This window comes from Haliotis rubra, unplaced genomic scaffold, assembly GCF_003918875.1.
Source record: "Haliotis rubra isolate DU_JTF1 unplaced genomic scaffold, ASM391887v1 Scf1781, whole genome shotgun sequence".
NCBI classification, from domain to species: domain Eukaryota; kingdom Metazoa; phylum Mollusca; class Gastropoda; order Lepetellida; family Haliotidae; genus Haliotis; species Haliotis rubra.
Window position 1 is genome coordinate 37,819 of NW_025765760.1, and position 18,639 is coordinate 56,457.

At 43.3% G+C, this 18,639-nt stretch overlaps 1 protein-coding gene across 1 annotated transcript; it reads right to left on the minus strand.

Annotated features, from left to right (window-relative positions):
• Positions 1–5,742: 5,742 nt before the first annotated feature.
• LOC124273234 (ankyrin-2-like) lies at positions 5,743–14,618 on the minus strand. Its single transcript, XM_046708448.1, has 3 exons — positions 14,540–14,618; positions 10,279–12,289; positions 5,743–7,118 (listed from the first exon to the last, which is right to left on the minus strand). Exons 2-3 carry the CDS (start codon positions 12,072–12,074, stop codon positions 6,800–6,802), a joined length of 2,115 nt encoding a protein of 704 aa, XP_046564404.1. The 5' UTR covers positions 12,075–12,289; positions 14,540–14,618; the 3' UTR covers positions 5,743–6,799.
• Positions 14,619–18,639: the final 4,021 nt, after the last annotated feature.

Consider the following 18,639-nt stretch of genomic DNA (forward strand, 5'->3'; position numbering starts at 1 on the left):
TCACATGCAGTCCCTGCAAATGTTGCAGAGGCAGGTCACATGTCTGCTCTCTATAAAAACTACATGCGTCAGAGGCCCAGCACACACCATGTCAGGCAACAACTTTAACATGTTGTTGTGATCCACAGGTCATTCACGCAATAAAATACTTTAGTCAGAATGGACTTTGTAGTTCCTGCGGCATACACATATTTTTTATCAACGTCAAAACTGTTCTCGTCACGATATGGCTGAAACATTGCCGATGTGACGTTAAATATTAACTCACTCACTCACAATTCGAGCTAAGGATAAGCAAGAATATTATTCTGAGAATGATTTTAGTCCTGATTTGCCTAGTATTTTTATGCATTATTTTCTTGACCCGTCCATCTTGTTGAGGGAGAAGACCTCTGACAGCTGGTACTGGAGACTCAACCTAGGAAGGAGGAACTTAACTGGATTACAAGGTGAAGGACCCACAACTCCAATTATTTCACAGGCCACTCTGTAAGCTGCCATGGTTCCAGTATGCTCTCACTTCACGGATGTCATCTTGGTAAGTAAATGCCAGAACCTAATGAATGGAGGTTGTTTCATCACATTACTCTTCCACCTTTCTGTGGAAAACATGTTTTGAGTTGGCATGAAACTCCTTTAGCAGGTCATTCAGATTTGTTTGTGATGTGCATTTTTGTGTCAAACCTAAACAGGTTATCAAACCAAATCAGAAAATCCAAGCTTCCCAGGAGCCTTTCAACAGTCAACATGGGTTGCGTTGGTCCTCTGCTTGGACAGGAACATTAGGACACACATATTTCTGGAGGCTTTGTTTCAAGGTCTCAGCCATGGTTAGGCTAAACATCGAGTCATATCAAGTGAGGTGTATTCCAGCAGGCTGTACATCAGTTAAGGATTACTCTGGTTAAGTCCAGTGCAAATACTCCTGACTCCCAGGGGCTCAGGAGAGATATCTTCAGACCTATGAAAATGATGACGACGTTTGGTGTGGAGAGTCAGGATCGGGTTCAACACATCAGTTTGGTATTGTTTGCTGTGGTGTATTCAGTTCAGGAGTCCTTAGGTTTCAGTCCCTTTGTCTTTGTCCTTGGCCATATTTTCTTTGACCTTTGAAGCACTTGAATGACCATTGGCTTAATGGGAGATCTGAAAGAACGATGTTCGTGCAGGGCACACAGTGTGGGAAATATTTGTATGAGCTCTGATGGTGTAAAGATGAAAGGATCATGTACCGATACATCCATACTGTGTGAGGGAAACACTTCAAGGCTTTCATCTTTGATCACAGTATGGCTTGTGAAGAGTGTACGTTTAGACAGAAGTACAAGCGGTGATGGTAGATCGGGAACGTAATGTACACTTCCCAGCACACTGGGGAACACTGTCATAACACTGGTATGTGGTGTGGACGCGTACATTCGAACACTGTTTTTCCAGTGCATATTGTATTATGAAACTAAAGAGAACTTTGAAAAGTTGGATGACATTGTTGACTATTCCAGCTCTCAGTTGAACAATTACAAGTGCCCATTTGTCATCTCACGATAAGGCTGTTTGATATAATTGAAGCCATCCTCCTGAATTCTTCAGTACTCCATGATTTTCAGAAACCTTCAAGCTTGGCCATGATGACACTGGTGCTCTACTGATGCATTTGAAGATGCATTAGTGTTTTGACATCCTTCTTGGTACTAATCACATACATATGCCAAAAGAAAAGGTAAATTATAACTGAAGTCTTTCTCTCAAGGCTACACTGACCACAGATAAGTCAATATTAATTCGAAAAGTGCGAATCTTGACAGCAAATATCTTCAGAACCAATGGTTTCAAAGACTTCCAAATTTCCTTTGCAGATGGGTAATAGAACTCCCAAACATTTTGCCTGGAGTCGCAAACATGCCCTGTTTAACAGCTACAAGGTTTTAGCCATGTCATTTAAGTTTTCTGAGTAGTTTCCTCCCAAAATGTGCTGAGATCGAACTATCATCTGCAGAGCTTCCAAAATTTCAATACTTTAAGTCCAGGAAGTACTCTACACACCGAGCACAAAAAGTGACCACATGTACCTTCGATGGCCGCCATACTGAGTGCTACTTCTGAGGCAAAGTTCTCTTTAAAAAAAATCACAGACTTCTTAACGATTTTCATCAATAGTAAAACTACCATGTGAAAACTGAAAAAAACACATTCAAAAACGGTATAAAATGTTGAGTGGGTGCATCTGATAGCTCAGGTCCTGTCAAGTCTAGAACACTAATTGTTTTGACAGGTACAACAGATACAGACAGTTCAAGAGGGACCTCCTCCTCCGTAACTATTTACTAGGCGCATCAACACCTGACCTTGACTGTATTTCAGAGATCCGCTCGCGTGTGATGGAGGTGTTTTTGGTGATTTCTAGCACCCACATACACTTCAAACACCTGTAACTCTGAAAGCAGCTGTCTGATTTCGAACAAAATTAGCCTGTGCATGTAAGCTATCTGTTCCGTTTATATACTGAGTCAAAAAAGAAACTTCACAAAATGTAATTTGAAAAATAATGAATAATTTTTCCCTGATGATACATCTATGTATCCGAAATGGGATCCCTATCTTTCGACTCTAGAAAAACGTTAGCAAAACCCACTCAAACCCATCAATTCGTCGTGCAAATGACATTAGTGCCAAATCAGGTTTTGCACGTGCAGTCGATCACGTGATCTTCGCATCGAAGTTTTCGTCATATGCACGTGTTTGCATTGGCCTCAAGAATCGAAAAAACACTTTTAAACCACAGTTCTAACGGTACTTGAAATGCCACGATTGTCAAATGTGCAGCGTGAACGTGCCGTTGGCATGTTGCAAGCGGGAAGATCAGTTATTGACGTCGCAAGAGCAATGGGATGCAGCCGTCGTACTGTGTATGACTTGCGAGGTCGTCTACAACAAACTGGCACCACTTCTGATAGCCCAAGGTCGGGTCGTCCACGTGTGACGTCACGAGCAGAAGACCGTCAAATCGTCCTACGTCACCTACGTGACAGATTTCTGCCGGCTACACGAACCAGGGCTGACATGTTTCGAGGTCCACTGACCCTCACAGACCATTCGAAATCGGTTGCGGGCTGCCAATTTCCATTCTCGACGTCCATATTGTGACTTGACATTCTGTATACCCATGTTTTGGAATGGCGGTGTAGCCTAATGGAACTGATTATGGCACTGTCAGTGTATCGAGTACATCACACAGATCTCCGCAATGAAATAATAACAATTTTACATCACACAGATCTCAGCAATGAAATAATAACAATTTAACCATCTTACCATCTCGTTATTTTATAGTGCCCTGAAGAAAGAATGTGAAGTTTCTTTTTTGACTCAGTATAGTACCATTTGCAGTCGTATAGCTCCAAAGACAACGGAGGGACAAGTAAAAACCATCTTCATCGGTTCTCTACACAGCAAAATGAAAATTGGCAATATGTACCTCAACAGTTTGCTGATCATATTTGTGCATGTTGCACCGATTGGTGGTTGGATCCATATTATTTTTAAAAAAAAATGTTTTTTCAATGCCAAAAAGGCAATGCACGTTTGGTGACATTTCAGTCTTCTGCAGTTTATGCATTGAGTATTGTCAGTAGCATTTGCTAATGGGAGCCATGCCAATTTACACATCAGAAGGGTACAAAAAGAACCTGACCTAATCTTGCAGTTATCTAACCTTAGTTATCTTTTTAATCTCAAGACAATTGTAGAGTAATCTGCATAGGTTTTATGAAGGCGGGCTTTGATGGCAGCGACCTGAGGTCTTGTCATGATTGTTTCGCACAATCGTTTCTCCAGGTAACAGTTGTAGATAGTGGCGGTTGAGTTTGCGCCAGTTGTCAATTGGGCAAATAGAATTATTTCCCCTAAAACTTCCTCACTGACATCCTAAATAGTAGAAACGAAAAATAGTACTTAGTACTATTTCATTAGGCATTTATAAGTCTTTATAATCGTTTGGCTGCAAATCTTGCAAAGAAAGAAAAAGGAAAAATTGAGGAAGGTCCATGGAGCCCAACGTCGCTGCTTGCGACTATGTTTTAATGTTGGAAGTTTGTTACATTGTTTGTCAATTTATCAGTGGCTATTCAAATCATTGTGCTGCGATAATAATTCATTGTCAGGAATGTTTTATTATTCTGAAATGTTTTATCTGTTGTATGCCGTGGTGTCCACCCACTATACTTCGATTGTTCATCAGTAAAAATTCTCTAAGAACAAAACCTAATCCAGCACTTAATGCAAACAATCTCAATATTTCCGTGTAGCTGGCTGGTCTCACAGAGAATTCTTCTGCATACAGATTTACTGTTTAACATACTGGGTTTTTTTAATTTGAGATAACAAATAACAGTATGAACACTGTATCTTGTGTTCTGCGACCTGATTTCTGCAACCGATAAGAACACTACAGTAATTCATAGCAGGCAGCACAAACATACAGCCATTCCTTAAATATTGATTTCATTTAGAACATTGTGTAAACATCTGAACATTGGTATCATAATTCATAAACTCAAGATACAAACTGTAGATGGGATACACATGCAATGGCAACATCAGAATGTACCTTCACATGTTGACAGGATACACTGAACATGACAGAATCTCGGCAATGTACCTTCACATGTTGACAGGATACACTGAACATGACAGAATCTCGGGAATGTACCTTCACATGTTGACAGGATACACTGAACATGACAGAATCTCGGGAATGTACCCTCACATGTTGACAGGATACACTGAACATGACAGAATCTCGGCAATGTACCTTCACATGTTGACAGGATACACTGAACATGACAGAATCTCGGGAATGTACCTTCACATGTTGACAGGATACACTGAACATGACAGAATCTCGGGAATGTACCCTCACATGTTGACAGGATACACTGAACATGACAGAATCTCGGCAATGTACCTTCACATGTTGACAGGATACACTGAACATGACAGAATCTCGGCAATGTACCTTCACATGTTGACAGGATACACTGAACATGACATAATCTCGGCAATGTACCTTCACATGTTGACAGGATACACTGAACATGACAGAATCTCAGCAATGTACCCTCACATGTTGACAGGATACACTGAACATGACAGAATCTCGGCAATGTACCTTCACATGTTGACAGGATACACTGAACATGACATAATCTCGGCAATGTACCCTCACATGTTGACAGGATACACTGAACATGACAGAATCTCGGCAATGTACCTTCACATGTTGACAGGATACACTGAACATGACAGAATCTCGGCAATGTACCTTCACATGTTGACAGGATACACTGAACACGACAGAATCTCGGGAATGTACCTTCACATGTTGACAGGATACACTGAACATGACAGAATCTCAGCAATGTACCTTCACATATTGACAGGATACACTGAACATGACAGAATCTCGGGAATGAACCTTCACATGTTGACAAGATACACTGAACATGACAGAATCTCGGCAATGTACCTTCACATGTTGACAGGATACACTGAACATGACAGAATCTCGGGAATGTACCTTCACATGTTGACAGGATACACTGAACATGACAGAATCTCGGCAATGTACCTTCACATGTTGACAGGATACACTGAACATGACAAAATCTCGGCAATGTACCCTCACATGTTGACAGGATACACTGAACATGACAGAATCTCAGCCAGTCACAAACAATCCAACAGTTATGGTATGGAATTTATTGTCTTCTACACCAGCGGACTGGTTCTGCATAAATGCCAAGTCTGAGTGTAACACAGCGTATCTCCGATTGTCTCCTGTAATGTGGCTAACAATGTACAATCATTTACAATCATTTACAATCAAAGTTGTAAAAACAAATCTGTTTACATGGGACCTCATACCATGTGCATATGGCAAGCATATTGCAAAAGACATCACTGATTTAGCTTCTTTTTCTAACACGTAAAGAGCATACTGACATGTTATTCAAAACATTGATATTTAAGGTTATGTGTTCATTCAAAACTCTTTTTTTAATATCATGATGTTAACCATATGCGAATCCAGGAAGTTTCAAAAGGGGGATTTCGAAGCCCCTGACCAACACCCACCCACCCTGCCAATGCAAAACAGCAACTTTAATGTGGTGGTTATTAAGTTTCAAACAGGGGGTTCCCCTTGGATCCGCAAATGTTAACTCAACCCTAATCACCTTTCCAAAGATGAAATATTATTTAAATTTAATCTTCTTTAGTGATCATTCCTAAAGGAGAATTCAAACACATACATAAATATACATGGTGACAGGCTATTAGCTCTCCAGCCTTATTAATAGCAATAACAATATCCCTGGGAGAAATGCTTAATTCTGATTTTTTAACATTTCAAGATCATGGAAGAAGATTAAATATTCATATGTCAGAGCACCTAGATGGATCCTGGGACATACACACTGCACACTTCCTGGGTGCTTCAAGAAACTAATTATACTGTCAATGCGAGAGAATACCCAGCCTCGACTATCTGTCTGAGTGTACTGGAACAAAAGGCAAAGTCTGTGCCACCAATCACATAATTGATCACATATTATATGATGATAATTAAAAAAAAAGAGCAATAATTATAGTAATACTGACAAAAATAATACCTGTATATATATGAAATAAAAACAGTTTCCAGACAACCAAGATTCATCTGTTTTGTCAGAAAACAAACAATACACCTCCAGAAGCTGCTTGAGAGACATGCTGTTGACAGATAAGGTCATTCTATCACAGGTCACACAATGTTGAGAAGCAGGAGACTGTCCTTGACCTTATCTGGCACAGGAAGCTGTGAGACACTGTCCTTGACACTGCGACCCTCCATGACCCCAGAGATGACCTTACGGACCTGGAACACAGCCAGGGCAGCAAGTGACCTTGGCTGACACACACTCTCCTGGATGAAGGTCACCAGCTGCTGGTTCCTCATGACCTTGAGGTTCCGGGGGTACTTGGTGAACTGCTCCGGGGTAAAGGATGCTCCGGCACAGAGCAGCAGGCGCAATGTCGGCTCGCGACAGTTGAAGATGGACCAGTACAGGGCTGTTGTGCCACTGAAACATCAACAGGGTAAAAATACACATATAGCCTAGTTCACATCAAACACTGAGTGGACTACCTTGATGCTGTGGTAGCCTAATGGTTAAAGCGTCCACTCGTCATGCTGAAGACTGACTGACTGACTGACTGAATTTGGTTTTGCGCCGCCTGTGGGGATTCGAACCCGGGTCTTCGGTGTGACGAGCCAAAGCTTTAACCACTAGGCTACCCCACCCCAGATGTGTACAATGTGTGACGCCCATTTCTGGTGTCCCCCGCCCTGCTATTACTGGAATATTGCTCAAAAGCGTGGTAAAACCAAACTCACTCACTAACGCTGCTTGAAAAAACTATTTCACATTTTAACACTTTTAACGTTGGGGGATAGACAGCAGTTCTGCACATATGTACTAAGCAGCTAAAGAAATGTCAGTTTGGAATTTTCCGTCGCAGAAACGGATAACTGTAAACTCATTTAATGTTTTGATTGTATACTTTTGACAACATCTCCAACTTTACCTAAGCAAAGACATTCCTTCCCAAACTCAGAATGGAGCCCAGAAATGGTCTCAAAAACACATCTCGACGATGGTACGGTGTTCTCCATGTTTTTCATGCAACTCATGCTGCCGTGTTGTTCACAAGGACCAGCCCTATAAAATGCACCCCCAAACCTGGTTGAAACATTCACTTTACAACGTCAGCAGGACGCCGCGAGCCATTGCCAATCACTTCCAGGTCAACGTTCGGACCATCTACAGGATGGAGCAATGTTTCCGGGCCACCAACACCACAAACGATTGCCCTCCTACTGGCAAACCAGGGGTGACCACAAGACAACAAGACCACCATGTTGTGCGACAGGATGTACAGAATCCCTTCATGAAGGCATCCGAAACAGCAGGCCAGACAGTGGGAACACACGAAAGACCAAACAGTACTGATACCGTACGCCGACATCTTAACAGTGGGATCCTCCATTGCCATAGACCTTACCGTGGACCTATCCTCACCCCTCGTCATCGCCGTGAACGTCTACAGCTTGCCCTACAACACCAAAACTGGCGATAAAGGCAATGGAGAACTGTTTTGTTCACAGATGAGAGTCGGTACTGCGTATCAACTGCAGATGGCAGAGCAAAATTATGGCAACGATGCAGCCAGCGTTACTCAGACCAATGTGTTATGGAAAGGGACTCATGGGGAGGTGCAAGCATCATGGTATGGGGTGAAATAGGCCTGAACCGGAGCGTGGGTCCTGTGGTGTTCCAGAATCTTGGTACAGGGAGAGGAGACGGCATCACAGAGGTGCGCTACATTGACCATGCTCTCAGACCCTACATCATACCACATTTCACACGTCACTGGAACAACATTTTCCAGCAAGATAACGCCCGGGCCCATATCGCCAGAGCTACACGGGATTTCCTACAGCAGAACAGTGTCAACATTATGCAGAGACCAGCGCTTAGTCCTGATTTAAACCAAATCGAACATCTTTGGGATGAAATTCAGAGGAGACTGAATAATGTCATACCATGGCCGAACACAGCCGCTTTATTGCGCCAGGGCTTTCTCAGAGTGTGGTTCCAGGTGCCAATGCCAATCGATTGGTGCACTCCATGCACAGACGCTATGCTGCAGTTATTGCCGCTCATGGTGGTCACAGTAGATACTTAAGTCAAGAGTCTGAATAGACTGCAAACATTCACGTATTGTCTTGAAATTGTCTTGAGTTATTCATTGATGTGTCAACATATTGTACACAAAAAATGTTTTTGATCCGCTTATTATGTCCATTTCTGTAACGATTTGATTACAGTGGATATATGACGGCGGTCTGTAAATAATCAATCTGAACCAGACAATCCAGTGATCAACATCATGAGCACTGATCTAGATAGTTCTGAGTCAACAAAGGCAGTTGCCTCAACAAGTGCATCTCAAATCTAGTTCACATCAAACTACACTTAACACTGCTTGAAAATATATTTCAGTTAAAAACACTTCCTAACTCAGGGGAGAGCAAGAGTGAGTGAGTGAGTTTAGTTTTACGCCGCACTCAGCAATATTCCAGCTATATGGCGGCGGTCTGTAAATAATCAAGTGATCAATAGCATGAGCATCGATCTGCGCAGCTGGGAACAGATGACATATGTCAACCAAGTCAGAGAGCCTGACCACCCGATCCCGTTAGCCACTGCTTACGACAAGCATGGGTTTCTGAAGGCACATTCTAACCCGGACCTTCACGGGTGGGAAAGCAAGAAGCACTGCCCACTGTAGATGGGTATCACCTGGTTATATCCATGAGCACAGCCTACACCAAGCAATATTCCAGCTTTATGGCGGTGGTCTGTAAATAATCAAGTCTGGACCAGACAATCCAGTTATCAACAGCATGAGCACTGATCTACGCACTTGGCATACAATGACATGTGTCAACCAAGACAGTGAGCCTGACCACATGATCTTGTTACTCGCCTCTTACGAAGGCCAGTTCTAACAAGGATCTTCCCGGGTCTATACCAAGAATGAGGAGATAGTCAAAGGACTGAACAGGACTCAAACAAGGTCTGACAGCATCATTCGGTTGACATCGATGGAAAGAAGGAAGAGGGGTAGGTATTAAGGGGATTAATGACACAAACTAAAAACAAACAAATAGACGGAACCTGATTCTAAACCCATGATCACTGGATTCTTTAAGCCATTGATCAAAACTCTGAACAGGGCATTTGTGATCAGCATTTATTACAGGGGAGGGTCAGTCAGAGGAATTGGGGGGTGAGAAAGAGAGAAAGCCACAAATAGGACAGTCTATTAGAGAATGTCATTAAAAATAGCGCAAATATTTAGTGAAGGTCATTACAGAATGTACATATTTAGGTAAACTATGCTATAATATTCTTTTGTATTTTGCCTTTTGTAGGAGGGTTGAGAAAAATATTGTTCAACCACACTGGAAGGGTTGATTTATGATAAGCACTAAAACAGGGTCATTTAAAAAACCATTAAAAAAACTCAACTCTAAAGTCTAACAATTTCTAAGATGAAATCAATGTTATTTGAATAGACTAATACGTACATATCATTAAATATCTATTAGTCTTGCAATACATTTTGATTTGATAATGTTATGGCGAACAACTGTTTCATCACGAAACATCATACCTGGAGTCGGCGATGTTGAGGTCGGCGCCTTGCTGGATGAGGATGCGGGAGTTGTCCTCGCAGCCGAAGTAGACACTGGCAGACAGCGCCGTCTCCCCGAACCTGTCCCGGACATTGAGGAGCACCCCCTGCTCCACCAGGTATTGGCAGACATCGGGGAGGTTGATGCGGGCGGAGAGATGGAGAGGTGTGTTCCCGTACTCGTTCACCTGGTTCAAGTTGCAGCCCAGACTCAACGCCAGCTTCAGCAAGTCCATACTCTCTGCACACGAACTCAGCACTGCAGCATGTGCCAGGTTGCCATGGCAGCAGATGATGTGAGGATCTGCCCCGAGATGAAGGAGATGTTTCACAAGGTCATGATGACCTCCTAGGGCGGCCATGACGATTGGAGAGCAACCATCAGAGGCTGTACAGTTCAACATGGATCGAGGTTCATTGGTTGATTTGGGCCTCAGTTTTAATTTTGATTTTGTTTGTATATGTTTCGTAGCAAAGGCTCTCTCAACTTCAGTCTCTTCCTCATCACTAACATGCTTCTTTACAGAAGCTCCTGACAGTGTCAAGTTCTGAACTCCACACACTACCCTAGAGGCATCACAGAGTGCCTCATCTTCTTCAATCAACAAATCAACAATTTCTTTATTCCCCATGAAACAAGCAACAAATATCGGTGGATAGAACCTCTGGAACAAGGATATGATGGTCTCTCTCCTCCGACTGCAGCCCGACTTCAGCAACAGCCGAGCTATGCTGTTGTTCCCCGTGGTGCCAGACGTCAGATTCAAGCCAAGAGCTGTGTGACCCCGCCCACTAAGTTTATTCAGGGAGGCTCCATACTGGATGAGTATCTCAACCATGGCGTAGTCCGAGTTCTTCACAGCGAGGTGGAGCGGAGTCTCCGTGTGATCGCCATACGTCTGGTTGACGTCTTCTCCATGCTCAAGGAGGACAGACACAAGATAAATATTCCCACGTCTGACGGCCTGGACAAGAGGGGGTACCATGATTTGTACCTCATGGGCAGACGGCATCGTCAGCACCTGTTGAATATCGGCACCACTCTGCAACAGCAGCTTGGAGATGTGCACGCTCTTGTTCATCGACAGCTGCAATGGTGTCATGGTTCCACAGCAGACGTCGTTGATGCTAGACCCATAATGCAACAGTTGCTCAACTGTGGACACATCATTCAGAATGATTGAGAGGGCAAAGGCATTCATTTCCTCACGACCATCACACAAGTTTCGGTCAGCGCCATGCTGCAACAGAATCAGTATCAGACTCTCATCATGAGTCCGCACCGCCGCCATAAGTGGCGTCTCTGACCCGGTCGTGACATTGGGGTCAAGGCCAGCCTCTAGCAATAGTCTCAGTATGTCCAGTAATTGTAATCTAGTTTCTGATTGGCTGATCAAGGGGATTTTCCACAAATCAGATTTAAGGATATCTAAGCCGTCTGATTTAGAATTGAGGTAAGTCTGGTAGAAGTGGACAAGATTGTAAACAGTTCTTTTGTGTGGATCGAATATCTTCTTATTCCTTTCTCTAACCATCTGTCTGGCTTTACAAAAATCTTCATCTTGAAAACATCTGCACAGCTGACACTCTGATGTGCTTGTTGGCATGGCAACAGGATGAGTGTTTGTTGGCATGGCGACGGAATGTGTGTTTGTGAGCGTGGCAGTGAGTTGTGTGTTTGTGGGTGGGGTAGCGGGTTGTGTGTTTGTGGGTGGGGCAATGGGTGGAGCTGTTTCAGGGTCAACACACAAAGCAGTTGGATCTAATTCAGCCATTGGGGATAGATTTTCGTTAAAAATGTTGTCATAAAGAATCTAAACAAATTTGTGTAACAGCTATGGGATAATGTCTCTTCATGGTGATACTAGGGCACCACAAGACACACAAGAGATGCAGCTGCTTCAGTCTCCAGTATCCAGCTGGCAGCATCCTCATCTGTGACAGCACATCCACACTATTGTCTCCAAGCTACCTGCATCTCACCAGCAGTCTGGAACAAGTGAAACAAGTAACAGGAGTCAGGACCTACAGCGATATTACATCACAGAATAATTTCAGGTAATATTACAGGTAAACAATTTCAGGTAATATTACAGGTTAATAATTTCAGGTAATATTACAGGTAAATGATTTCAGGTGATATTACAGGTTAACAATTTCAGGTAATATTACAGGTTAATAATTTCAGGTAATATTACAGGTTAATAATTTCAGGTAATATTACAGGTAAACAATTTCAGGTAATATTACAGGTTAATAATTTCAGGTGATATTACAGGTTAATAATTTCAGGTAATATTACAGGTAATATTACTGGTAAAAGATTTCCGGTAATTATAGTTCAATGCTGTTGATCACTGGATTGTCTGGTCCAGACTTGAATAATTACAGAATATAACATGTTACATTTGACCACTTTCTAAATGGCATTGTGTAATCATAGGTTCGGCCATCGGATCCGTGCCAATTTACACCTATCAGAGGGGTACACAAAAGTCTGCAGTCTAGAATGCCAGTTTTCCGACTTCCATTTTTGTGGATGTCGCTTGGCTGAGTGGGTTAGGCAGCTGATTTTGTGTGCTTGCAATTAGGTGACTGACTCTGAGGGTGTGGGTTCGAATCCCGGATGGGACTCAAGCTAACAAAAGTACTAGAATCTGTAGTTTATACTGATTGCAGAGAAAGGTGTTAGCTTACATCCTTTCATAGGACAAAAAGTGTTAATTGTTATCACAACTAATTAACACTCATTACCAGATCATCAACACCTGATTGTTTACCTTTAACAGCATCTTGCCAATTTCTCTGTGAAACTCAAAACTTGATGAGAATTGTCCACATTTCCCTAAAACTGCATTATTTTAAAAACAGATAGTTCATAATAGTGTGTTTGATTGACAAGTAGACAAAACCCTCAGAATCTTAAAAGGTTATTTCATCAGGAACAGGTCAAAAGGGCCAAAGAAGTCAAAGGGCCAAACTTTTAGAAAATAGTATGATTAGAAGAAATTCATCAGGCCAGACCAATTTTATTTCATGTTTTATGGAGTTTTGTCCTCTGAAAACCTAAAGGCAGGAGGGGGTAAATATAAAAATAAAATCCCCAGTCAAAATAATATTCCTTCTAAACATGAGGCGAGACATCCGGAATCCGGGTCTGGACTAACAGGGCTTCACTGTATTTGCATCTGGCAAGTTATGAAGTGAATATGGGGCAAAAAAACAATCCAAATTATTTTTTTCTTTTTTGGCCAATAATAACATAAGGATTTTATTTTTTAAGCGGGGAAAATTAATTTTTATTTTTTTCTTATTCTTGAAAAATTATGGCCGGCGGATCCATAAAACAAGAAATAAAATTGGTCTGGCCTTACATGTTGCAGTAGTTTAAATCCTCAACATCTCAAAGTGTCTCAGTTTTGTTTATTTAAAACATCTTAGAGCGGTTAAGTGTCTGTTTTATGTGCAAACATTTCAGAGAGGCAAAGCGTTTATTTTATGAGTATACTAGTATATATCAACCATACAACTGTTTATATAATGGTTACAAGAGGTTTTAACAGAGTCAACCATACAACTGTTTATATAATATAACACCTGAATGTATGATGATCACACTATATATTATTACTATTATTGCTACATATTGACAAAAACATCATACAACATATAAAATATATATTAGTTTGTACGTTCTTATTAAGTTTTTTGAATTTGATCTATGGCCCTTTTCACTTTCCTTTGGCCCTTTTGACTTTTTCAATTTTGGCCCTTTTGACTACAGCCCATTCCATCAGAAAGGGGTATCCTACCTACCCTAATGACCGTAAAGGGGCGGTTGATTGACAAGAAGTGCAAAACCTAAAAATCAAAAGAGTATTTGAATGGAAAGGGGTACCATTATTGCTTGTAATGGGGTATCTAATGGAAAGTAATGGAAATCCATATGAATCGAGAAGAGGTATTTGATCGGGAGTGGGTACTAACCCTGACATAAAGGAGTGTTTGATCCCAAAAGAAACATTGCTAACCTAGCCTTCCCTTGACACAAATAATCAGTAGCATCCACGCGGGAACGCGAGATCTGCGAAGCGAGAGCCACAGTCGACAGCCTGAGCTTGAGTTACCCGGTGAACGGCTTCGTTACCAGACATGTATAACGCAGCATTGACTTAATTAAAGACAATAGCTGAACTTTAGTTAACGCCACTTTCTAAAGTCTAGAGGATAAAATGTGTACCTGCCAGGTGCAAGATTTGGCCCTCGCGATTGCTGATAGCGGTGGTCAGAAGCCACTCCCGATGTTCACATGGTCCCGGAATCAATACGTGTCAATACGTGTCGCTTCCAAGTCTGTTGATTAATAGATCAGTGTCTTCTGTTCGATTATGCAACAGTCGTGATAACTTTCCCAGTGTCACATATTACGCAAAAGCAATTAATTTCTGCATGTCTGTTTTTGTTTACAGCAATGTACACCGGAAGTGAATGATATCAAGCCAGCGTTTCGTATCATGAGGATGCGTTTTAATTTACTAACATATGAAAGAACAACTGACAATATTGACTGCAGTAGTAGGAGTAATAGCGGTTCTGGATCAAGTCCAACAAAAGCCTCTGCAAAGCCTTATTTCCCAAATAAGGCTTTGGTCGGACCCTTAGCTCTTGCTACCATTACCCCTACTGCTTAAAAGTAGTAAAATGTCCCCGGCAGCCACAATTCCCCAAGGGAGAAATAGAAATGTATTGCGCTTCCTCCCAAGGGGAATTGTGTCCTCTCACCGTGAGAGAACCTCACATCACACAAAGTTGTGACGGCGGGATACGAACCCCACATGTACAGCTTGCACAGACTATACATAATGAGGTCGCACCACTCAACCGACTGAGCTACCGGGGGCTATGCCGTGTTGACAGGAGGTAACACTGTGCCGTACGGTACGATCAATAATTCTTCTCTTACAAACCCTCTGCCTGGCCCATCCCTCAAGTAGTACAAGTTCGGCTCGTCTGCTTTCATGTCCACTTTATCTATGTTGTAAGTTTTGACTGACCATATAGGATCGGTGGCTCGCTTACGGCTATCACCCTCGTGTTCCCCCGGCTGGTATAGATATCTCACTAGGGCCCTATCTGGTATCTGTTTCTCCTTCCCACGCAATGGAGCGGCCGACTCTGACACTATTGATTTTGGTTTGATAGCGTCTGCCGGTTTCTTGCCGGTGAGACGGGTGACTTCATGGTTGATTGCCGACACCACCTTAACCTCGTGACCCATTCAGTCGATCGTTTTCCCGGGGTGGCCATCTCCCTCGCATACTGATGGCCGAATAAGCGCTCAGCCAAAGTCCTATTAAATCTCTCAACTATGGCTTGGCTGCGATGGTCTCCGGCCGTGCCACGCCTGACCTTTGTATCGTGTTTGGCTAGCAGTTGTGACACAACACCCATGAACTCCCGCCCGGGGTCAACTTGCAGCTCTGTCAGCAGACTGCGTTTGTATATGCGTTCGAATCCTCTGGCTACCTGGACCGAATCTTTCGCGGTCACGGGTTCGGCTTCCTTGTAGCGACTGGCCACGTCCACTACGGTTAAGGCATACTTGTACCTCTTGTCGTGGGGTAGGAACAGTAGGTCTGCCTGGTGAACGCTATTAGGTATGTTAATACCGAACTTCCTTCTAGGCACGTAGCGTGGTGGCGGCAAATAGATCTGCCAAAGTGCTTGTTTTTTCAAGCCACGCTTTGGCCTCCTCCGGCGGTACTCGCGCCATTTTAGCCAGCTTATCTACAGCGCTAGCTCCTTTCCAGTACCCATGCGGGCTATAGTAAATAGCCTCAAACTTTCTCTGGTTCCGTGACATGTCGTCCCGATATATACATCTATGTTCTTGGTTCAATTTTCTCATGCCCGTATGTGTACGTGTTTATCCAATCAATAGCTATCCAACGTTTAGTATCCATAGCCGACAGGGACTTCTTGTTTATAGTCAGTCCGTATATCTTATGCCCATCACTTCTAAGTGTGTTCATTTTATGTCTAAAGGTACGGGTCTTGAACAGGGCTTCCTTGAATCTGGCGTGTTTGATGTGTTGTTTCACCACGTACTTCTTAACACCCTTAGCCTTCCGGATCTCGCTATTGTCGGCTTTCAGTATGGAGTACATCTTAGGCCTCAACCCTATGTACTCGGCTATGGGCGTGCCAGCACACTCGTCCTTCATCTTACCTAGGACCTTTTTATTTACCATGCTGTGTAGGGAATGGTCCTTGGGGTAGTCACTGGTGTCGTACAAATCGAGGTGTTTTTTCATATCATCGTACAAGTCCTCGGTTCGAATCTCCATCAGCAGGGAATCCGTGTCAGTGTACAGCACTTCACACCTGTCGTCGTACTGCTCCTTGAGCTCGTTGTAGTAAAAGTCGTACATCAGGTGTTTGGATAAATCGAGGATGCTCATCCCCACGTAAACAGGCCGGTTGAATTTTATGTGGCTTTTCTTCATGTGTAGGGCAACTAGGTCATCAGTGAATATCTTGCTACGGTTGAATGCCGGACTGGCTATCAGTCTCCTGAGCTTGTCTTCCTCATTCGACCGAACCAGCTTCACTGTCACGCATTTCCTCAGGTTCTCCATAGTCTTACCGAACACCGAGTTGTTCATGAGCTTGTATAGGTTTTTCTCAAAGTCACTGGTGGCAAGGTTTCGGAGGTCTGTGTTCATTCTGATGTAGGGCTCCATCCAGGGGCTCTGGTTGAACACGAGCACCCTGTGTATTTTGGTCAGCCTCATACCCAACGACAGGTACAGCTGTAGGTTGCGATAGTGAACGATGTACTTGGTCTTATTCATTAAGTTGGGCACGAGTTTTTCAACGTCTGCCACACGCCCACCTAACAAGTTATGTTGGTACTCAGACATCCAGTCTGGGTTAACCCTCATACGTTCGGGGGCCAGGGGGTAACTGTTGTGTGATGTGTGTAATGCCTTGGGGTATTCCAAGTCAACCTCGAGGATATAACCTTTGTTCGAATCTGGTGCGATGCTCATAACATCGACCTCCTGTGACGCCCATTCGAATCCCCTGTGGGTAGATACTGGCTCATGGCCCAGCCGTACAGGTTATTGGCGTCGAGGTAGAGAATGTGATTGGTTGGCTTGCTAGGGTCGTAGCCCTTCACGTATTGATTATTTGCTTTCGCGTATCGTTTGGTTGCCATGGAGATCCCGCCTCGCAAGCCTTTCTCAATGAATAGGTGCATGTCGTAATCTGTAAGCAATTCCAACTTAACTCCGGTCTTTTAAGCAAGGCATCCCACGACAGACCTGGGCTGGTGTAATACCATCGCGGGTCTGAGTTTATACTGCTTGAAACATGTCCGCCTAAACGTCTCAAACACGTCGGCTAACAGCAGTACATCTGTCCTCAAGTACAGGTCGTGATAGTCACCCAGGTTCTTACAACCCAGTTTATTCCATACATTAATAGCGTGCGAGTAATCGTCTTGGGATATTTCCGAGTCTGTCAGATTGCTGTAAAATTCTGTGATGGGGGTAGTCTCGGAGAACTTGGGCCAACTATCCATGTACTCATAGGGATACACACCCTTCCTCATAAGCAGGGGTCTAGTCTCGGCGTCTGTGTATCGATCGGTAATAGGGAAGGTATCGTTGGCCTTGACCAGACTGTCTAGTGACGACAATAAGAATTGTACTGAATCTATGAACCTAAGGCCGTTTAAGCTGAAGGAGATGTATCTCTCCATGTTGTTGGGGATGCACGTTATATTACCATCGATTTTCGCGATGGCCTGCATGATTAAGTGAGAGTCGTACCCTCTCAAGTTGTGAAAGACAACGGGGATGTTTATTGTCTTAGGGATGATTCTAAGCTTGAGGTTACACGCGCTGTGAGCGGCGCCTCTATACTTACCGGTTACGTGACAGTGATCTCTCACGGAATCACCATTCAGTGGTGAGTCACACACGTGACAGTTAGTGCTACAGGCGTGAGCTAGTCGGTCGGCTCGGGTCATACGCATGGGAGCGATTGTATACAGTGCGTTCCTAATAATTTTTTCTTCCTCCTGCAAACACTTTAGAAACCTTTCAGCCGCGTTGGGACCCCTGTACACTACCGGAGCTTTCGTTTCCCCGTCACATCGGACGACCACGTATCCAAACCCACAGGCTTCATGCTCCTGTGTTTTGAGTGTGAAGCTCTCACCTGTGGGTAGAGTATTGGGGGTATCCCCAACAACCCCACCTGTAACAGGTTTGACCAAGGCTTCAAAGTCGGCGTATATGACATAAGGCACAGACATTTGGTTCTTGTGGT